The sequence below is a fragment of the Melospiza melodia genome, chromosome Z (assembly GCF_035770615.1).
Source record: "Melospiza melodia melodia isolate bMelMel2 chromosome Z, bMelMel2.pri, whole genome shotgun sequence".
In the NCBI taxonomy this organism is placed as follows: domain Eukaryota; kingdom Metazoa; phylum Chordata; class Aves; order Passeriformes; family Passerellidae; genus Melospiza; species Melospiza melodia.
In genome coordinates, this window is record NC_086226.1 from 27731893 (window position 1) to 27755399 (window position 23507).

Here is a 23507-nt window from a genome sequence, read left to right on the forward strand (position 1 = left end):
GGCAACTCCCTGCTTTAAATATTAGAGATGTAGTTCTGCTGCGTTGAAGTTTTCATGTGCCAAGCAATCCACCTCCATCACTCACTACATTATTCAGACAGATTTACTCTACCCTATCATAGCCCTCACTCTCCATAGCTGGACAGATTTGATCAGTAACAGATTTGATCAGTAACTGACATTCTTCCTGCATTTCCTACTGAAACGATATACTAAAGAGTTAGGTCACATTTGGTGACTGCAAGATTCCAGCAACACTTTCAAAAGTTATTTCATTAATTTCTTAAAATTGTAACTTAAAATTCAAGAATGTTAACAGAGTTTACATTCCATTTCACTTATTTGAAAATAACTGGTTATTACTTGCAAATTATTGTTAAAGCTCCTGCTTTAACATTAATAGTGTAGGATAAGAATGACAACACATTATAACAACTTTGAATTACTGATTAATAAGTATCAAAAAGCCTAATTCTAGTAACTTAGAAAACTTCCTTTTTTGTGCACTTGAATAAAACATCAAACATTTAAATCTATACATTCATTTGCTCTTTAGGATGGTAGATATGGATGCAGGCTTGGCTTACTGAGGACATACATGAGTGATTATTAATAAATCTGAGTCCTGTACCTTGATTAAAAGAGTCAACCAATTTCCTCATTCCTGCATCCCATCTGGAAACACAGGTGTAAACATTTGTTGGGCAAAGATGGACCAAATTATTTGAAAAATCTTATCAATCATAAAACAGATGGATGAGACGAAGTTCAACAGTAGATTAGATGCAATTACTTGCAAATTTTTTTCCAGGCTATTATCTGCATAACGAAAAGCAAAACTTACAGACAGCAAAGGTTTTTTGTTTTGTTTTTTTAAAGGAATTTGGAACAGTTCCAAGAAAAGGCAGCACAAAATGCTGCCTAACTGGTAATCTCTGCACAATTACATGCAAACCTGCAGTGTAAAAACATTCATGTCAGAGGCTGGATTCCTTTGTTTCAGATCATCAGGACACCTGCTACTCAGTAACAGTCAAAAGAGTTTTGAAATGCTGTCATTTATGTGCCCCACATCAATATATGATATCAGCTTTAAATATCATCAGCAGCTCATACCCAATGTAGAAATTAGTCTTGAAAAAAAGATCTGTAAACTATCTTTGAAAATAAAGTTTAATTAAAGTGTTTTGACCAGAAAAAAAATGCTAACACAAAACACAAAAAAAGAACATCGACCAAGCTCATGTTTGAATTTGTACATGATATATCTTGTCTCAAGCAATACTTAGAAAGCAACAGCAAAGACTCAATAATAACATAATTAATTCTTTGATCGCTATTGAGTATATAAATGAGCCCTCAAAGACATGAAAGGCACAGAAACATCAGAAAGGCACAGAAAGACACAGGTCATAATTCAAGCTTGACAGCAAGTGTAATTCCTCAGCTGCCATTATGTTCATACCGCAGGATGTGTTTATATCACAGAAATGTATTGCAGCACTGTTTCCTTGACTCTTTGAAAAGAAAGCTACGTAGAACTTCTTGAACAGTGCTGCCACAGTGGTTTTCACTTACAACCAAATAAAAATCAGTTGCATCCTAAATGCTCAGCTTGAGTATTTCCTCCCATCCTTTTTTTCAGGGGGGAGCATCTCGGTATGTTTTCTAAGATTCTTGCAAGATTCAAGGACAAATCTCATAATTACCCATAGCTCTAGAAGTACAGCGCAGTAAGATAGTCACACTTGATCAGCAGAGCAAAATATATCAAGGCAGGAAATTCAAACATCTTCTGATCTTAACTTTTGTGGAAAAAAGAGGAAAGGGAAAATGGGTTCACTCACCAACTTCAAAAATTAATTAAATTATTCTTGTAAAACTAACAGCAGCTGAGGAATAGGGGGAAAAAAGTAGTTGGGATTGACTTCTATACACTAATGAATTTGGAAGTTCATCTATGAATAATTTTGGCAGCAATTAGTAAGATTCTTCATGGGATAAATTTTGAGACTATTATGTAGGCCTTTCTCTTGTCAAGTTTAAGAGATGTCTGTCACCTCTGATTATTACAAATCATAATTACTTGGCTGGCTTGTCTAAGAAAGAAGATTTTAAAGCCCAGTAATCTGGTCAGCAAACAGGGAAGCTTTGTATAACCATCTGAGGGCAGAACAGCATCTCTATTTTGCAGAAAAATACAAGACTGGCCACACCAAAAAAGCAGGCAACAGAAGATAATTGCATGAGCAAAGGGAACACACAACATCCTTAAAGAAAAAAAAAAAGGCACAAACTTGGTTTTGAAATACTGTCTGACAGCTCCAGTAAGAGATTCACAGGCTGGAAATCAATTGAGCACAAGGCTTAGAAAAACTTCACTACAGAAAGTGATGGGAGAAATGGGCATAGGAACGACAGAGTTTTGCAATTCAAGAATATATATGAAAAAAGTATAAACAGAAGAAACACTAACAACTAACTACCTCTATAACAAAATATTACTATGACGCTATAAAATACGAGATGGAAGATAAACAGAGCTATGAAACAGATTTGCTGTACTGAGAAGCCAAAATGAAAAGCCAAGGAGGCTGAGACGATAGGATAAGGGAATAGTACAGTCTATTTATAAAGCAAAACAATAAGGAGTTCATCAAGGATACAAAGTAAACAAGGAAAATTTGAATTTCTGAGATGACTAGCCAAAAACACATGCAAAGTGACTATAAGACAGAACATGCTAATCCCATACCTCAAAAGCTAGTAAATAAGTAAATTAATAGATCAAACCACCAAAATCAACCCATGCCCAGTTTTACTTTCTATGAAGCTGACCACTTACAAGATAAAGACAGGTGTGACTGATCAGCAAAGCCCTACTATGGGAGCAGGATTAGAGATGGGCCAGGGTGATGTGCCCATGAAGCTCAGGGAAGGATGTGGGCTGGGACTGATCACAGCTGTTGCAAAAAAGCTGGCTTGATCTCAACACCAAGAGGGTGTAGATAAACCATAAACAGCTGAGAGAATCAACTGGTGCTGTATTTCTCCCTGAGTTCAGTAAGAGTGTAAATGTCTCCCTGAGTTAGCCAAGCCAGTGTGGAGTACTTGCCTACAAAGCTCAGCCTCACTGGTATTGTGATTGACTTGTGCCCTGCAATTGCTCTCCTCTGTTATGTGTGACTTGTGCCTGTATTGTTTTCAGTATGCTTTGCATCCACGCTGCTAAAACAGAAATCCATGTACCATCAACTACTTTCAAATAAATAAATAAATCTGACGTTAAACATTTTACCAGGCAACTAGTCAATAACATGACCTTGACATAACCCTGACATAACATGAGGAGCTGGAATAGCATAACTCTCCAGATCTATGAAGTACATCCGACAATAAAAAAATATTGTCAAATTATTTTAAGACACTTCAAGGAAAACTATTGGGAAGACTAATGGAAGATTTCCAGTTTAAAAAGTGTTTTAAAACATGTAGGCTCATATAGCCCAAAGAAAAGGTTGAGGAGACATAGCTCCAACTAAACACCATCAGAGGTTGATGCTGTTTTTGTGAAGAATGGACACAGGTCAGTTCCATGGTCACCAGCCAGCAGTCACTTATAGCCAGCATGCACCTGTTGTAAGGAACTGGGGAATGGACAGCATCCTCAGCTTTTTCCACAAAACACCACACTTTGCCATCTTTGACCAGAATCTGTGTCCTTTAGTCTCTTCCATTTCTTACATGGTGAAAGGAAGCATTCTGCAGGTATTAACATTTCTGACCTAATGCTGACTGGTCATAGTGCTATCAAGGACTGGGCTCAATGACACAGATAATCCCTTCCTACATCCTGTTTTCCTGTGGATGGAATAGCACTTTTTCTTTTTTTTTGTTTGTTGGTTTGAGTTTTTGGGTGGGGGGTGTGGTTTGTTTTTGTTGTTGGTTTCTTTTAGTTTGGTTGGTTCTGGTTTTTGATTTTGTTGGTTTTCAACCAGATGGTTTAGAGATGTATTCTCTAAATCATAGGGTTCTTCCACCATTCAGATCTCACTAAGTGGAACAATTTTTAAAGCATCCAAGAAACATTAGTTCCTACCCTGTATTATGACTGGAACCAATATTAAGTCTTCCCTCATTTTTCAGTTTTACCTACATACCTGCCTGAGCTTTACAGAGAACAAAGAACTCCGTGGATCTTCAGTTACCAGCCCTTACCCTTCCAAGGGAGTCTGTTCTCTTGTGCAATTCACATTTTTAGAAGAGAATGCTTTGCACACATTCTGGTTTACATTCTGATGACAAGTCTGCATCCATTACAACAGCACTCTAGTATATGATGAAATTACACAAAGGCAGATTCCCAAAGCCCTGTAGGGGCAACCCTAATGCCAGTGAAATCAGTAACAAACATCCCACAGTTTACCTTTTGTTAAATTACACCCACAGGACATTTAAAAGTCATACCTACCTAAACTGTTATTGCTGCTAGTTGGCCAGGAAGCTACTCTATCCCTTAACTTTTTCTTTTTACAAGAATCATCCAATTTCAAAGAAAGATCCACTTCCTCCTTCTTGATTTCCTGTACCAGTTCCATGCGGCACTGACTAAAATCCTGGAAGGAAATTTTTCCATTTTCATCTGCTCCCAGCTGGTGCATGATCTCTGCAACAGACGCCTCCATATTCAGCTGGCGGCACACCATCAGCAAGTCATTCCTAAAGATATTTTTAGAGGGAAAATGGGGATGGGGGAAGATTGGAAAAGTGGGAATAGAGAAAACAAAAAAAAAAAACAAAACAAAAACTTAGTTTCAAAGAAAAGGAATACTAGCCCTGTCTAATCTGGATACACATTAATGCACAGGCATTTAAAACCAATAAGCCAACTACTGAAGGAAACAAAATCTTGAAACAATTTCTCCAGCATGTGAATGATGCATATTTATCAAATGACAAATAAACACATTCTAAATAAAATGTAGGCAAACCAATTCAACCAGATCTGAAGCAACTGCTGCTCTACGCTACCAAATCTTCTGGGTGTGCAATTCTCTCTGATTAGAAACTCTTTTTTTTTTAAATTTCTACTTTGCTACTCTCACATTTCACTGCTTCGTTCCTGCCATCCTTTTCTTAAACACTTTTTGAACTGGATTGCACAGCACTACCATACCAATTTATACTACAAATAGCATGAATGTGTTTCTATGTTATGGCTTTTTTTAAACAGCATAAAAGCATATAGCTTATTTGTGTGTTGAACAAAATCTTTAAGTAGAAGGGAGGCAAAGGAAATGCGTAATATTACTATTATGTGAATTATTAGTAGATTTAATAGTATTATTATTTCATTACTAGTATCAGGGTTTTTTCAGAAGTATTCAGAAGGTTTCTGTGAAAACATGATACACTGAAATACTCAAAGTTCTCCCATGAAGAGCTTCAATGAAGTAATTTATTATCAGAATCAAGGCCCACTCTATCTAGAGAAAGAAACTGTACATTAGGTGGAGCTCTGTAAGTCTCTTCTATGCAGAAATTCCAGAGCTGGAGAAACAAAATTCTTGTCATAAAATTGGATAATAATGATCATAGTAACAAAAGTAATAGTAATGATGATGAGAATGATGATAATAATGACAATAATAATGATGATGATGATAATGATAACAACATGACCATGAAGTTTAAAAACAAACAAAACCCCAACAAAAATATCAGAAAGCAACAAAATCTCTGCTTATGACAAGAAATAACTTTATTACAGAAGAATTAATCACACAGGCCAAACATAAGCTATTATTACTTGCAGTTCAGTTTTTGCTCAGTTTTGCTCTTAGATTTGAATCTGAACAATTAATAAATAATCTCCATGGTTCAGTTCCTTGTTTTTAAAAGTTAAAACAACACAAATACAATCTCAAGGATGTTGCAAAGAAAAATAAGGATGAGAGCACATTCAAATTTTTACCTGGGGAGTGACAAATACAATTCAGCTATGTCTATTTTCTTAGAACAGATCAGACATAGCCTCAGATTGAGGGACTCTGCAGAAGTGTGCTAATTTTGAAATGAGTACCAGGAGAAGCAGTGCAGGGTGATTGCCATAGGATTCCAGAACACAGGTCAGTTGCCCTGGCTCCAGAAGAATTAATCTGCTATACTGGGGGGCAGGAGGAGGCTGAGGCACTAGTAGCACACCTTACATGGCCCTGCTCATGACAATTGTAAAACTTCTATTTCACTACAGCCCACAGGGACATGTCCAAACCCAGTTCTGGTTCCCTACAATCTAAAGGTGTTACACAAATGCAAACTGATTTATAAATGAAATCTCCCAAAGATTGTTCCACTACATAACACCAAGGAGAAAATACATATTTTCTTAAAACAATTTAAAACATCAGCTAGTAAAAAGGTATCATAATTTTGCCAGGAAACATTTAATCCTCGCTAACACAACTTGCAGGCTAGGTGCAGAACACACCTTTGAAGAGGGAAGTCAAAATTATAAATGCAGCCAAGCTCCCTAGAGGCAAATAGAGTACATAAACAGTGTCGGAAAACCTGTTCCATGCAGTGGTGTCATGAGTCACTTCTAGACCAATACTGTAGACAAACAGCAATCTATTTGAAGCATTCATTTTGAAATGACTAACCTAAAAAGGACTGACCACCAGAGCACTCAGAGGCAATAAGAAGTTGCTGATCTAAAAGATGTACTAAAATTACTCCAGATCACTTCTGTTCTTGGTAGGAGGCTGTTTAGTTTAGGTCCCTGGTGCAGCCACCACTCTCCAGAGCATTTTGGATCCACTGCTCCATTTGCTCTGACTCTCACAGCAAGTCAAGCCCCTCACTACTTAAACCACAGAATCACGTCAGCTCTGCAGCTTTGACTTTTCTATGAGCAACTGCAGGCAAATAATCCTGGCAGCAATCCCAGAACTGCTCGTCTGCAGTCAGAAAAGCTCACAGAATGACACCTGTTGTTTGTAATAAAATTCTAACAGAGTTCTAGATGGGTAAAGAAATTAAAAGGTAAGAGGCTCCAAGCATCACAAGGCAGGCTGCATCAAAATGCTTATTTCTTAATCTGGATGAACAGAAGTAATGCACAATAAATCCAAAGTCATCTGAAATGCCAAGAAAGCAGAAACCACAGTGAGTGTGTATCACAGAAGCCCTCTATGACACTATAACCTCTGGCAAAAAAAACCTCTCAAGGTTAGCACCCAACTACAGAGAGCACTTTGGAAGGTTATCAGATTAAAAGACAATGTTCACTGCTGTCTGAAAAACATGAATAAAAACAACGTCCTCACCTACACTGGGAGCTGGATGGAGAATTTATGTAGTTTTATGGTCCACCCAAGGCCTGATACATATCTTGACTTTACAGAATGGAAGAAAACTGTTCAAGAAGTTACCTAGCAGATGGAAATACATAGTAGGTAGACTAAGAAAGAGGACAAACACCCCAGCAGCTCTTACTTAATATGTTTTCTTGAAGAAATAATTTCCAGAACCAGCAATAACCACAAAAAAGAAATTTCTGTTGTCTCATGAATTTAGCCTTGGAAAAGATTTCATTACCTTTGTCATTATCTAAACAATTACATCTCCACAGATCTTTTCACACAGAAATACCTTAAGAGGTTATTTTTTTGCTCTCCAATTTCCTCTATTATCACCAATTTTGATGGTTTAACAATACAGAAGCTATTACTTTATCAGGCACGGATCATCCTGATAAGACTAAGTCAGCATTTCCATATTATCTTAAAAGATAATTTCCATATTAATTATCTTTTAAAGGAAGTGGTAGGGCAAGACTGAAGTTACAGCTTATGAAGGAATAATGAGGACAGCTTTAGAATTGCTGGAATTTTCCACCTACTGCAACCTGGATGTCCTTACAAAAGGGCAAAGAATGAAGAAACACAAGTTTCCTGCAACAATAAATCTACCTGAAAGTTATTATTAAGAAAAAAGGCCAGAAGTTCCCATGTCAGCTTAATAAACTGCATCATGACCATCACTGCTATTCATACATGAAACAACGGATAAATTGATGTGTAAACAATTTTTATGTGTATATTTGGAATACTGCCTGCATTCCTAAATAAAATGTATTTTGTTTCAGGAGTATTTTCTTTGGGTTTACCTCCTAGTGTTGGACTATGTAGTAGTATTAATCAACCCTTTTTAAAATGAAAGTATAAGATACACAGTAACACCCATGTCATTCACTTTTAATGCAAAACTCCATTTCCTTATGGCTGTCCCAATGCTCCCTATTTTCTGTGTATCAAAAGCATTGTCAGCACCAGGCCAATAGTTGTAAATGAGCCATTTCAGTGAAGCTGATGTGTTTGGCAAGGCATGAATAATGTGAGGCAGGATGGGATGGAGAACAGGCACATCAGCTGGACATGCTTGTTAAAATGCTGAGCAGCAATACTGCTGATACTGGGATCTGAAAACTCACACTGAAGCTTCAGTTTTAACATCTCATTGTGATCAGGAAGGGAATTCATGCAGATGGATTTTTTCATGCTACATGAAAAGTTAGGAAGACATAAGAGCATTGACTGACATTTGATAGTTTTATAGGACTTTTTTCTATATTTGTGCTCATTTATGAAGGAATTAAAGCAAAGTGTAAACATAAAGTTGAAAGAAATGGGGGGGAAAAGGTCACTAGATCAGACAGTAGTCCCACAAGGGGATATTTACTCTGTAACCACTGAGTTCTGTATAACAGAAGTCTATATGGCACTATATGGGACCTTGCACATTTGCCTGATTATAAGCACAAGAGACAAATTGTGTAACTCAGCAGACAAACTACTAAACAGAGGAAAACAAGCAAGTAAGACCTACCAGTGCAGAAAACATACCAGACTCAAAAAAAAGGATTATCATTCATGGATAGGTGTCTAAGCTGCTTTTTAAGAATGCCACAACATCCACATGTGCTGTGTCCTAGCACTTCGCTGCTCTCTTCTGCAAGTTTCCTTATTTCAATTTTCTCAGATAGAATTCGGATTGTTCCTTCAAAAAGGAAGTTAACACACTGTTTTCTGCCATTACAGTGAGTAAGAAAAAGAGTCTTTACATATTTAAAGCCCGTAATCAGATGTTCCACCTTCTTTTGAGTAAAGAACCTCATTTTTTGTATCTCAAATCATCATAAGCTGCTCTTGTCTTTCTCTAAATGATTCACCAACTGAATGGATGACAGCACACAGAACTAGACACCAGCTTAAAGCATACACTGAAAAGAGACTAGAAGGTAAAAGCAGAAGTCCTGTTCTGCAACAGAACAATTCTGTTAGTTCAAGTTAAACTTGAGAACCATCATAAATCTCATGAAGTTTTACATCTAGCACACGTCCTGTATGTGCACCACCAAATGTGTTAATGTCTGCTTATTCCTACTTTATGTCACTTGATTTGTTTTCAAGCAATAGCTTCATCTGTCAGCAGCAATTGTGACTCTTACCCCACAGCAAGTCTCCAATTTTCCTTAGCTTGATGTCATCTCAAATTTAAGGAAATTTACCCATTATCATGTCATCCTTATCACTAATCTTTAATAATGCTGATTTGATCCAGGCCACCTTTCTGATTTCAATTTGATATAGTATTTTATTTGTCAACCAAAGCACAGGTGTCTAATGAGCTCCAAGTATAGCTCAGAAAAAAAAACCCAAACAAACTGAAGCCTCAGTCTAGTTCCTTGGCTTTGCCTACAAACGTCATAAAACAACATCAAATGCCTTAAAATAGACAAGACAAAGGGCATCTCTTGCTTCACTCCCACCACAAATGGGGGATACTAGTTCTACATTAGATTAGTTCAACCTAACTTTTTCTTAACAAATCCATACTCAGCAAGTTGTCTGTTCACTGACCACCATCTCAGCACACTTTTAAAGAAAAGCAGCATATTTTATCTTTCCCAATTTCTGTTCTGTCTTTCAGAAGAGCTCAGGGAAAAAGAATGGAAATAATTCTGAGGTTGTCTTTAGGATTATTATACCAAAATCTCCAAGTACAACTAAGTAAAACAAATCCAAGCACTCTTCAACTTCTTTCTTCCCTCTCCGTCCAAGGTATTTGTTACCAGTCCTATCTGCAGGAACAATCTTACTACATGTGTTATTTTCAATGTAGAAAGCAAATCAAAACAAAACAAAAATCTCATATGCCTTGCATCATCAGCAGTTCACTGACTCCCTCTCTTGGGTACTCTTTCTCTGGTTTTTCTGTCACTTTTTCAAAACTGTTTCTATATTGTGGAACAATTTTACACTTGAAATTCCCTGCTAGTTTCAATTTCTGCATATTCCAGAGCCTGTTCACAACTAACTTGCGACTTGATCCAGATCCACAACACTGAGCACCGTCAGGAAAAATATAAGGTTAACAATCAGCCAGCCCCAAAACCCTGTGTGGAGGTTTATTTATTAATATATTTATTCATAATTCAACCATCTGAGCTTCTGCCTCCCAGCTCTGTCCTGCCTTGGCTGCTTCTCACAATACTATTGCAAGCATGCAGCCTACGCCACCACCCCTTCCTCTGGGGAAGCAGGGGATGGTTCCCTCCTCACTTCCCCACCTCAGCATGTCTGTGTGTGTCTCCCCCCCATTTCACACTAGATATGGACAAGACAGCCAGCCTCTCTGGCTGGTAGGTACCTCTTTTGGAGGTACCTCTCAGAACAGAAACATTATGTTACAGATAACATAACGAATACATATTCTACTTACTCGAAATAGCTTAAACTTTGTGCTCTGATCACCTACTCTGTACTGATAGCACAAACTGCATCTCTCAACCTGAGAGGGCAGGGCGTCCCCTCTTTGGCTGAGGGTCTCATCTCTAGAGACTGAACTGTTGCAGGCAAACAAAGGTCCACCTGTTAAAGGAGAAGCAGAGTTTGTCAATAGAATCTCTGCCATTCTACGCTTTCTGTTATGCTTCTTTTCTTTGGTTTCAAATATACTGCTAATACACAATTCAACCTACAGACTCTTCCACATGGTTAGGAACTATCAGGAACACAGTTTTCATTCAGAGATGGTCTGGTCTCTGCTACCTGGCTTACTCTCAAAAATTACATACAGGATTTAATCAAATAACCACTAATGCTACATAAATATTGTTCTTTTCTATCAAATATAAAAAGTATTGCTTCAGAAAAACTTTTAGAAGAAATGAGACATTGACTGTGTTGATTATAATTTAGCATTATGGTGACATTAATTAACATAGGTCAATTAATGCAAAAATCACTGCACTAGGATGAATTCCATACATGTACTATTTATTCTAAAAGATGCACGTGAACATTCACAGTGAAAACACAGTGGATTTGAAAAACTATGTATCCACAGCATAACTTTTCCTTCAGATGCCTTTTGAAGCCCATCCTTCGGGCAACACTCAATTAGGCACAACACAAGCCTTGTTAATGCCTTTCATCTACCACCTGAGATACCTGAATCTCAATAAAATCTCTCTTGTCCTTTTACACTTCTAAAAATTAATTAACTTTTAATGAGATTTCTTAGCTCAGATCATTTGAGTGATGCATGTTTAAAAATCAAGAGGACATCACGAGAGGGACCACAACTAACCCTCAATCTTGTTTCTTACCCGCCTCCACCGTCCTGTGCCAACATTAAAAGTCACACAGCCAGATAAAGTTACAACCATAAACTGGCCATGCTGCAAATAAATACTTCTTACTGAACTAGCATACAGCTAAGGCAATTCTTTGAACAAATTCTAGTGCAAACAGTGAGAAACTTCAGGACCATGCACAGCAGATCATCATCTGGCAGAACACGCTGACTTAAAAAAATCATGAAACCCTCCGCTAGCTATTCACAATTCATTGTGTAAAGAGTGCAGGTGCACAGATTAGGGGTATATATTTGCAAGTAAGGCCAGGTGCCCAAGTATTTTGTGAGGTTCCTTATTCCCAATCAAAACATGTATGACCTGCTGCTTTAATCAATGTAAGGTAATCTCTAGCCTACCCCAGCAAACAGAGACAAAGAGACTTTTAAAATAATCTTGGAATCCCTCCACAACTACCAGCAAAGTACTTGCATGTGGCGCCGTCAAGCAATAAATAAATACAAGGAGTTAACAGGAAGAACTCTTCTCTCATTCAAGTGCCTCCCAACTCAGTCAACCCATCCAGGAATTTCAAACAATAGGTTTTGGCAAATTAATTCTGAAAACATAAAGTTGCTCGCTAGGATCATGAGCTAACCAACAATGATTAAGGAGAGTGCCAATTGCCTTGTCTGCTGTACACAGAAGATGCAATCACACATGAGCTAAACAAAACCAAGTATCTACCGTCCCAGTCACACTGCTAGAGCAGCCACCAATAGCTCCTGCGTTATAAACCCAGGGCCATGGAGTTGCTAGAAAGACCAAGCACCAAAGCATCTTATGAGGCCCCAAGCTCCCTGTCATCCTTGGGAAAAAAGAAACAGAGTATATTTGTGAAGTTGATCTTTCAGAATTGCCACCAAGAAACCCAAAAAAACACAAAGCAAAAAAAAATCCCAGTTTAACAATTACTCTTTTTTTTGTCAGAAAATGGAAATTACTGACTTTAAAGAGCGATTAACTTCTCTTACAGTAACAACCCAATTAACATGGTATTTGTAACAATATCAATTAAAAAATCAATAACAAAATTAATAAATATAACAAAAAACTTCACTGCTTAGAAGCCAGCTGGATGGTACCTTTCAAAGGGATCAAAAAATTTGACATTTGTATTTTCAAGTGAATTACTGTTTGGTCAGTTTTTCCACAGTACAATCTATCTGGACAACAAGGTCCTAAGAAAGAACATACAGTAATACAAGCTTGAGATAAATACTTTAGTCCCTTTTACCAGGCTGATAGTGCCAATGGGGAAAGATAAAAGCAATATATAAAACACACCAAGTAACTTCACTAACTTTGAAACGTTAACAGCTCCAGCTAAAACACCCTTCAGGTGTTTGATGTTTACATAAGAACTGGAGTGCTAACCAATTAAAAAATGCAATATGTTCAGATCATTCAAGTTTGAATACATTCCTTTGACTGTGTACTAGCTGTAAGAAATACAGACTTTGAAATACATAATCCCTTAATGAATGCTGATTCTTGGTGTATTTTCTAGACACAATATTTAACAAAGGGGATACCTTTTTCTTCATCCTAAACTAAGTATGTCTCTATGGCTTCTCATACACATCCACCCTTCAGGCTTTCCCCATAACTTATTCCTTTTTTGGCTATGATGCTCCAAGAGGACCCGTGGAAGACAAGCTGTGGAATCACTGACTAAGGCAAGTCTCAGGAGAAACAGAAAAAACGGACTACAATCATGTGAGAAACAGCACAGTGCTTCCAGTCACCGTTTTACTCAGGATACAGTAAGTAAAGCTGTATCCATATAAAAGCAATCCTTCAGTTACATGGATCACAAACTCTGTGACAGCCTCCTAATGGAGATGGATGAAGACTAAAACTAAGCCTAAGAACAGAATTTGGGAGCTGAAACTGTTTTCAAGACCAAATAAAGCAGCAGTGCAAGAACAAAGTATATTTTACCAGGGTTTGGGGGGGATGGCTTGGGAGTTTTGGAGATATGGGATTTTCCCCCACTGGAATTTCTAAAACGAAGCTGGTTTAAAGAAAACACAGAGCAAATAGTCCAGACCTCAAGTGAGTATAAAGTCCTGTATAGAGGCCTTAACTTTTTTAGCTTCATGGTAAGAACAGCTCAGCTATATGAAGAGCCAGACTGAAGGCAAGGACTAAGCAAAGCTTTGTCCCAGTCTTGCTGACATTTTGGAGACTGCTTCAAAATGATGTCTCCTTGTTAGACAGCTGATTGAGGTCAGACTTAGGACTGTACAGTACTGGGATCAAACTCCTTTTGAAATTTGAAATCCCAGTAGCTGCAAAACTAGCAGAATAAATATTATTTCTCTCACAAGACTTCAAAGGCAGTTTCTAATTTCCACCTGTTCTGTCAGAGTTGACATTTTAGAAACCTCTCGCTTGTAGGATAAATAGCTTTATCACTGCCTAGCCTGCTGACATTTGAGCACTCACAAAACACCTTGTTCCTGATACTGCTTTCAACCAGCACAGAATACTCTGCAGAGAGTACATGCAGAATATTAACTCATGCCCAAAGTAAGTTTTCAGAGATCCTGAGTGAACATGTTCGCATGACTTCATAAATGGTCATCTTATGGATTAAATAGTGTTTTACCAACAGTGGTAACTGGACTGGTCACAGACAACCCACACTGATTTTGCTGCATTTTATCTGTCCTTAAGTGCTTCAATAGTTCTTCTTTAAATGTTAAGCACAGAAGTTGAAGCACATTAGCAAAATCAAACATTTGAAAAAAAGGTAAATGAAGTGGAAACGTCTGCTGTGGAGAGTTACAGATATCATAGAAGAATAAATCTACTCCCTTAAAAAGACAATGAATAGATTAATACTTTGTCTTCTTGAAAATACTGTGTTTTCTCCTCTAACAGCACCACCAGCAGCCACTAGATGCAGAAACACTGCATGGGGGTGGGGGAGGGGTGCCAAAACACACTCAGCAAGAAAGCCGTGAATGTCCTACTACTGTGACAATCCATTAAAAAGGGAAGGACCAGCCCGCACTTGCAAAGGTTTTGAGCTCCCAAAGCCATGTACCACTGAAACCACTCAGGTAACAAATCAAATCCAACCAGTTCCTTTTAAATGTTTCGTGCAGGGCTACAGAAGGCACATTCTGCGTGGCCTTTTAACAGGCTGTATAAGCTCATTACAAAGTTAGTAGGTTTATTGGGTTTTTAACATCTTACTATGTATAGTGGTAGTCTACTTTTTCAAGACTTTCTGTAAGATATTGACCAGTGTAAAAAAAATTGTGTACAGAGACAACACAGTTCTCAAACAAACACTACAAACAAAACTTAATTCCATTATTGCTAATATAATGACCAAGTTCTAATGAACTAAACAGTAGCTTTACCTTTTTTCTTCACAATCCTAAAATTATTTATCCATGCTTAAAAGTTAAAATTGGAAAGCTAGCATATTTGTACCTTAATAATAAAATTAATTTTTTCTTCACCCATTATTTCCACAGCTCATACCTTCATTTTTTTTAAAGCAAAAGTATTTCCTGCAGATTCAAAGTTACCTTTACATTTTGCAGTGTTACAACAGAGTAATCCAAAACCCATTTAGTGACTTCTGCAGTGAAGATGAAATTCATTGTGTGCTAAATAGAATTTCAATACAATCCACATATAATAAAGCTACAAGGCAATTAAGTTTCTGAAGAAGACATTAATCTAGGCTGTCACCCATAAAAACCTAGCATTCAAGGCTAAATATGCAAACAGCATCAAAAAGAAAAAAGAAAAGAAAGCACACGTGTCCTGGACAATTCACCAACCCTCTGAAACTGAAAATGTTTATAACTGTAACATCAGATTCCGAAACTTTTCAAAGCAAACAGAATAAAACAAAGGAAAGCAATTACTGTTTTTTTCAGTTAACAGTTTTTTGTTAATAACAACACAATCCAGCTACAGCTGCAAAACTAAAGTTATGCTGTAAACAGCGTTTATGGCTGCCTGCCTTCTGCTCTCAGCAACGCTCATCCAGCTGATCTCAAGCATTCAGAATCCAGCCTTAATTGTGGACTCCTTTGCAACCGAGTTGCAAAGCGGGAGGGTGGTACTTTTTGGTTGGGTGGTTGGTTAGCTCGTTTTTGTGAAATTGCCTCGTGTTGCAGAAGTATGAGAAGAATGCCAAACATTTGCAAGATGTAAAATAATTAAGTAACAAACATTAACCGCAAAAGAATCAAAAGCCATTTCAGTACGAGCCAAGAAGTTGAAATTCTGTTGTTTCCTTAGTACTTTTCTCTAGCTGGATGCTGCAAAATTTCAATATGCACATGTCAATGTAATGCTCAGAGACACTGGTTTAGCATTTCATATCCCATAGCTCAGTGTCTACTGGATTATAACCACCAATGGCACATCCTTAATTATGCTTTATTGCTTTGATATCATCCTATTTAGAGCCTGGAATTTAATCAGTATCTCAGGTGAGAGCCCGAAAATTAATCAGTATCCCAGGACATGCTCCTCCTCTCCATCTGCGCTTGTACTTCCCTACTACTATTTAAAGAGGTTTATTAGAGTGTGATGCATGACAAAGCATTTCCACAGCTGAGACACCATGTTATTTCATTAGGAATGCAAACATCTCTTTCCCCCTCCATGCAATATGAACTAAATAAACACACACACACACAAAATGCCTGCCTTTGCTGCAAGTATAAAGATGTTCTTTTCCTTAACAGCTCAGTAGCTGGGAAAAAAGAAACCTTATAAACAAATTGCAGCATGTGCTAGGCAAAGAAATGACTGACCAAGCTTCTGGCCTGCAAATAGAAGGGATACGAATTTTTAAATATAAAATTTATACTCAGTAGCACTTGCAAAACAGCAAATTTCAGCCCCATTACATTCAAAATAAGCCAGTGTTTAAAAAGAAGCTTATCCTAGTGATAGGTTATAGATCATAGTCAAGTCTAGTTCTAAAACACAAAGAAGGAGATGATTTTAAAGTGCTAGCTTCTGTGTTTTCAGCTCTTTATAAAGATGCCTGGGCATTTATTGCCATGTTTAGCCTGTTGTGAAAGATATCATGACATGCAGAAGTCAGCCTCCAGTCGCCACTGGGGCTGCAAGAAATGCAAAAATTTTGTTGGCCACAAGAATGAGCAAAGAGAAGTCCAAAGAAGCAGGGCAAGAAGAGCAGGAAAGCCAAACAACTGGCTCATATGAAACAAATAAACAAAAAAAAAAAAAAAAACCCTGGAAAGAAACAAACACAGAAGCCTGACAAAAGGCATGCAGAATATGGCAAGATGAAATTTAGTGTAAAAGCAGCCGTAACTTTTTTGCTTTTAATTTATTACATTTAAAAGGATGCAATAACCTAAACACTGGAGCTCTATACAACAACAAACCCCCATCTGCTATACTTTCAACAGGGACACTGTGAGTCCATGAACCTGACAGAGTTGTCTATAGTACTATGGTGGTACATACTATAAAGACACCAAAATGCAACTGGACAAGTCTCCTCCTGCATAAGTCACTGCTATAAAACAGAGCATAAGCAAAATTGAGTAACTACAGAATGCAAGAAAGGTATTCCATTTATACAACTCATCACCCAGGCTACCTAATGAAGTAAAGTCACGTCAAAGATAATTTCTTAAACATTCCTTCACTGCTTTGTCACACATACAGAGATATAAAGGAAGACAGTAATTTATAACACCATGTTCTCTGATAAAGGCCACACCAGCTCTGCCTTGAATGCACAACTCCCTTCTGAAGCAACCTTCAACAATGAACCCACCATCTCCTCAAGGATTTTCAACCACCACCCAGCCCTGGGCTTTGCAGCCATTTCATCATGAAATCCAGTGTCTCTACTCAGACACATCCTGGAGTTTTCAACACTGTAGTTCAAGCAACACTCTGAAGAACACAATACAAGTCTGGGTCAAAACTTAGCAAATGTGGATTAGTCGATCAGAAATTAGTACTTTGTGTCATTGTAACATCTCTACATGGTCTGCATGAAACACTAAAACATTTAACATTCCCCCAATAAGGTCTTTAAATTATAAATACACTGAGTTCACATGACAGAACAGAAAAGCAAGCGTGCTCTGAAGAGACAGTGCACAATTTTCGTGAACATTTCAAGTTTTCAGACATCAGAATAAATTCCATGAAGACCATAAACAAATGGAAAGCGAAGCAGTCTTAGCAAACTGGTTGGAAAGTACACATTTTCAAAGTTTATATTTCAAAACCACAACTGTCAAAATAATCATTAGAGTGAGGGGGAGAAAAGAGTGTTCAGGGAGTTGTTTAGATAAGAAATATCACGACCCTTGAACTTTATTTTTAAAGTGACTGCCAGTTGTTACAGATTTTCAACAACTTTCTGGCTCCAAAAAGATGGCAGTGGGGATTCAAGTTTACTTAGCCTTTCTTTGGGGTCATATTCTTAGGTTACAGGTTAAATGGCAGACTTAAGAAATTCCCTCACCGTCCCAGTTCTCTAGAGGCATGTATTAATTGCAGGCAATAGCATAAGTTTCATTTTGAAAATGCAAGTTTCCACAACCTCTGGCAAATCCCGCCTTCTGAAGTTCAGTATTTTTTAAATTATGGCGTGAGAACTCAGAGATACCATTGCCACAAAACCAACTCCTGACCAAAACACGCTGCCATTGCTTCCAGACATAATCATTCCACTATGGCTTATTTCCAAGCATCTACTGCAAATGTACAAGCTCACCCTTCCCCACCACAACCCATCAGCCTGCGTGACACTCCTCAAAGTCTCTGAGGAACAGCAGGGGAATTTAAACCAAACTGTGTAACAAGAATATTGATTAAACCGTACTGACAAAACAAAGTCATAGGATCCGAGAGAACAATATGAGTTTTCTCCTAGATTACCCACCACGAGCTTTTTGTGTGTTTACTTGCAAAAACCACCTGCCCAGGGCATGAGGTGATAAAATACAGGATCAGAGGCACCACCTTTCAGCCTAGGCGGACGTGGAAGTGCTGCGGACAGTGTGGGTCCGCTTTTCCGGGAAGCTCTCCGTGCCGAGGCCCCGCTGGAGGCCCTGGCTCCGGTGCCGGCGGCAGCGAGGCGGGAGCCGCGGAGCTCCCACCGCTGCTCCAACTCGCCCACAAGTTGAGCGCCGGGGAACGCGGGGCGAGGGGAAGGACGGGACGGCTCCGTATCAGCAAAGAGCCGCCTCCCGCTGTCGCTACCTGCTGATGAAGCCATCCCCATCGCCGTCGCAGGTCTGGAAGAGGCGCCTCATCCTCTCCTCCTCGCCCGTGCTGGAGGTATCGGTGCTGCTGCTGCCGGTGCTGGTCACCTCCGCCACAGCGGCTGCCGCCATCATGCGCCCCGCTGCGGAGGAGGAGGAGGAGGTGGGTAAGGAGGAGGAGGAGGAGGCGAGGCTGCCTCGGGCGCCCGGGATTCCCAGTCCCGCCGCGCCTGCAAAGTGCGAGCGGCAGCACAAAGCCGGGGCGGGGGCCCTGCCGGCCCCGCACCCTCGGCGGGGCCGGGACCCCGCGGGGGCTCGGAGCGGGGACAGGGCGGCGGAGGCTCAGAGCTCCCGCCGGCGCACGGCATCGTCCGGCGCCGGGATCACGGTGGGACCACCGGGAGCGAGCGACCGGCGTCGCCAGCCCGTGGCCGGCCGCCCTCTCTGCCGGGGGCCGTCGAGTGCGGCGCGACCCGAACCCGCCGCGGGGGTCGCTTGTTCTCCTTGGGCTGGGCAGGGCTCCCTGCTCCGGGGGTGCTGCTTTGGCTGCGGCTTTGGCCGGTCTGTGGAAGCCAAAACTCAGCGTTTTCTGTAGCCCTGCGTTTGCACTCCAGGCTTGATGGGGTACTGGTCAGGCAGAAGCATTCTGAGGTGCAGAGCAACAGCCCCTCTGGACTCATCCAGTTCCCTCCCACTGAAGTCAACAATTCGTTTTCCTGTTCTGAACATTTTGTGGCCTATACCCTTCCCTGTCTGTTGGTCTCCTTTTCATTTAAAGAAAAGTAGTTTTTTTTGCAGTCATCATGTGGCCAGATGAAAAAAACAAAATCGTGCCTTTAGTATCTTTGCCAGTCTTCTCAATATCTAATTAAGTTTTATTCAGCGCTTTTAATTCTCATTCCTTTGAAAAGAAGTGATACAGCACCAGCATCAATCTGCTGCTTTATCTCTAACTGGAAATGGCTATTCTGAAACAGTCTAGAACAGCATTTCAGTTTAGAACAGCATTTCAGTTTACATATCGCATTATGTTTCTTACTCCATCACGTCACATGATTAATTTGGGTGAACTAATATTTTCCTAACCTATTTCTGTGTTTGAAAAAAAAGGCCTTGTTATTAAGGACATATTTTGCCCTCATAGCATCAGGTATTATTCTTTTCCTATTAATTAAGTCTTTGAAGATATCCCCTTCATGCCACAAAACCTCTTGATCTTCCTTGTTGCTGACAGGGATGAATAATAATGAATATATATCCAGCAAAGTTATCACACTTGTTGTAAAGTGCCTTTAAAATACATTAACTGATGGCAACAGTTCTAATTGTTAGTATTTATTGCATCTTGATTATGCAAGTCATTACAAGGTAAAGAGTTCCTCTGGCATTTTATTAACTAAAACTACTTGCAAGTGTAAGCATGCATACACTCACTCTCATATTGTCTTGGTCTCTGCAGATTTCCAAATTGCGTTGCTCACATTAGTTCTTGCTGGATGACCAGAGCACTGTAGTATGGAGCTGTCCTAGGGTGATGTTATGATGCTTGTATCCCCAGCTGTCTGTTCTGTTTCTGCTGGATATTACATTCTGTGCCTTCAAGACTGACTCTGAAAGCAAAGTGAGAGAAGAAACACAGAGTTTTGTTATCAGCCTCACTCACTCCTTCACAGTCTGCTGGAACACAGAACTCCACTGTTGTTGTCTGGGCATGGACGGGGCAGAACACCGTACTCCTTTTGCTAGTTAGTTAGTTAGTTAGTTAGTTAGTTAGTTAGTTAGTTAGTTAGTTAGTTAGTTAGTTAGTTAGTTAGTTAGTTAGTTAGTTAGTTAGTTAGTTAGTTAGTTAGTTAGTTAGTTAGTTTAGCTGCTGAGGCAGTCCGAGTTTTCCCTGGACTGTTTTTCTTTCCCTTTTGGAACCGTTCGACCCTGCTCCAGACTGGGACCCTGGGAAACACCGAGGAAACATCGTACAATGCAGCCTGCCGGGGCTACTCTGCAGCTTTTCCCAGCGCCGGAGGGACCGATAACAGAGCGACCACCACCAGGGAGACTTTCTGAATTTGTCATCTCTTCAGAGCAGCGAATCAGTTTTGTCATCCGGTATTGTCATTTTGTGTGCTGGGGGGTGCTTTGCCTGTTAAATAAACAGGTTCTTTCCACTTCTCTCCAGGGAATCCTTCCCGAACCAGTTGGGGGGAGGGGCCGTGTGGGTTGTCTTTCTAGGGGGGCCACTTTTGGAGGTTTCCTCCCAAATTTGCCCTAAACTGGGACACACTTCCATGCTCTTTCAAGGCATTTAAACTAGTGTATATTGCAGCTATTCTTTCAGATGTTCCATCTCCTGACCTACAATGTTCTGACTCTTAGTGTTAGCATATGCTTTTTCAGTCCTAGGCAGGATGTTCATGTGTGGTACCAGCTGATTACCGCAACTGTTTGTTTACACTGAGGACTGGGATGTGAAGTCACAAAACCATTTTCTTCAGCTAGATCCCACAGACAAGCTGTTCAATACCACACACAAGAATCCTTGCACACATTCTGCGAGTATAGCACACACTGCTTCTTACTAAGAAGAAAATTCTTAACCACAGGGAGTTGGACTCAATGTATTTGTATGCATCCCTTTCTTCTTGCAATATTCTTTAATTATGTGATTCTTTGCAGAGTCCTGTAACTGTTTCCTGACGAGGCCACCAGTATCAATGGAGCAAGACTGGACCCAAAATACAGCAATGAGAACTCCATCCTGATGTTATCTGCCTAGCCTCCTAGTTTGCCAATTTTCACCATTTTTAAACTAATCTCCCACTTCTCGTCTAATCTAGACAACAGTTTATCTTGCTTCACACAATAGCTTTCTTTGTGGATCAGAAATTCACCCTTTTTTTTTCTTCTCCCTGCTCATTGTGAACAATTTTTGAGTTGGTTGAATTAAATTTTTCCTCCCATCTTCTCCTTATGGGGATCAGCTGTAGTTAACTTCTTTTGCATTTGAACCAGTCCCAATAAAACTTGGTGCAGTGATTTCTGACTTTTCCTGATAACAAATCAGCCATATCAGTTCCTCCTTCCTGATAGGAACAGCTGATATCCTAGCTGTGGTATGGCATGCAAGACTGTAAAACCAGCTGTGCTTTCTGGTTTATATTGTGATGCCCAACTAATTTTTTAAAGAGATGCATCACATCAGGTGGGAAGCAATACCCTAAGCTGCAGTTAGTCACATTCCTGTGCCTGCTGTGAATTACGTGGCAGTTCATTCCTACAGCCAATTTCAGATGGCAAACCCTCCCACACTTAAAACACAAACTATGCTGTGCAGCAGAAAGTACAATTCTGCCTGAAGTGTTCCTCGTGTGAGGGGTATGTGGTGCCTAGAATTTGTGAAGAGACAACAAGGAAGGAGGGCAAGGAGTGAGAGTTCTTTACTGCTGTGAGTAGCAAAATAGGCTTGATATTTCTCAAAATAAATATTTTAAAAGTTTGTATGTTTTCTGTTTAAGACTGTGGGTTTTAACTCTCAATTGGTTGGATATTTGTTTGTCTTCTTATGTAAGTTAAATAAATATTTAGTTTTTGAATATAATTTATATTGTACAATATAAATTTTCCATAATGCCCTGATTTCTAAATTCAAATAAGCATATATCAGACAGTCAATGCAAACGTTAATGACAATGATGTAGCACTACTAGCTGCACTTAATCTCCAACATTTATATACCCAAAATCTGACATCTCTGAAAGATGGGCAGGAGACATCTAATTTCCAGACATGCTGGACTTTTCTGAGCTTTCACCAAATCAAAAGAACACTTAGGTTCATATGATCCCTGAAAGTCAAGTCTACCTCAAATTAGATGCTGAACAATTGAAAAAGAACATCACTGTAAACCTCTCCAAATTTAACTATAAATGGTTTTGCAGTAGAAAACAACTTATGTCACTGCATAAAAAGCTGCCAAATGACCAAAATCAACTGACCAAAAAAAGAGAAAGACTTCCTTCTAGATAATATTCAGCCACAGCATTTTTCAATTAACCTCTTTCAAAACTTACCAACAAAACAAACAGCAACCTAATTTGCAAGCAGGAAGTTTTAATTTCGTAATATTCCTTAGAGCAAGGCAGGCAGAGTGTGCAATGCTGAGAACTTTCTCAGCATCCAGAATCCAACTGCCCAGAATACCATCCCTTTCAATTTCCTAAATACTACATCCAGCCCTTTCCACACACTTGCTAAAAAGCTCCATGAGGTTCTTGGTTAATAGACATGTCAGTGTTATCTAAGTGACACTGTCACCCAAAACAGATGGGTTCCCTTGGCGATATTGGCAGAGTCAGGATGGCACTAAACCATAGGTACAATTAAAACTTTGTTTTCTTAACAGGATGTTGTGATTGATATAGAAGAGAATTTATTATTAGAATGCCACGGGATTTCTAAAAGCATAGTCAACATAGTACAATTTGTAACTAGCATGGTGGGGAATTTAATATACAATTTAACTTATAATTTCTAATCACCTGGATCCTCTGCAGCTCAGGTCAGATTCCAACCCA

General features: G+C 39.3%; 1 protein-coding gene and 1 long non-coding RNA gene across 2 annotated transcripts in view; one reads left to right on the forward strand and one right to left on the reverse strand.

Moving 5' to 3' along the window:
- Window positions 1-20448, reverse strand: part of MCC (MCC regulator of WNT signaling pathway) — a 184528-nt gene extending 164080 nt beyond the window's left edge. The window contains exons 1-3 of the mRNA XM_063180405.1: window positions 20374-20448; window positions 18938-19082; window positions 4472-4719 (exon numbers count right to left, since the gene is read on the reverse strand). Of these exons, the coding sequence (XP_063036475.1) occupies window positions 4472-4719; window positions 18938-19074 (385 nt within the window). The 5' untranslated portion in view covers window positions 19075-19082; window positions 20374-20448. The remainder of the gene's footprint in view (window positions 1-4471; window positions 4720-18937; window positions 19083-20373) is intronic.
- LOC134432030 (uncharacterized) lies at window positions 18852-22429 on the forward strand. Its single transcript, XR_010031194.1, has 3 exons — window positions 18852-19102; window positions 20399-21042; window positions 21610-22429. It is a non-coding gene; the product is annotated as an uncharacterized LOC134432030 (long non-coding RNA).
- Window positions 22430-23507: the final 1078 nt, after the last annotated feature.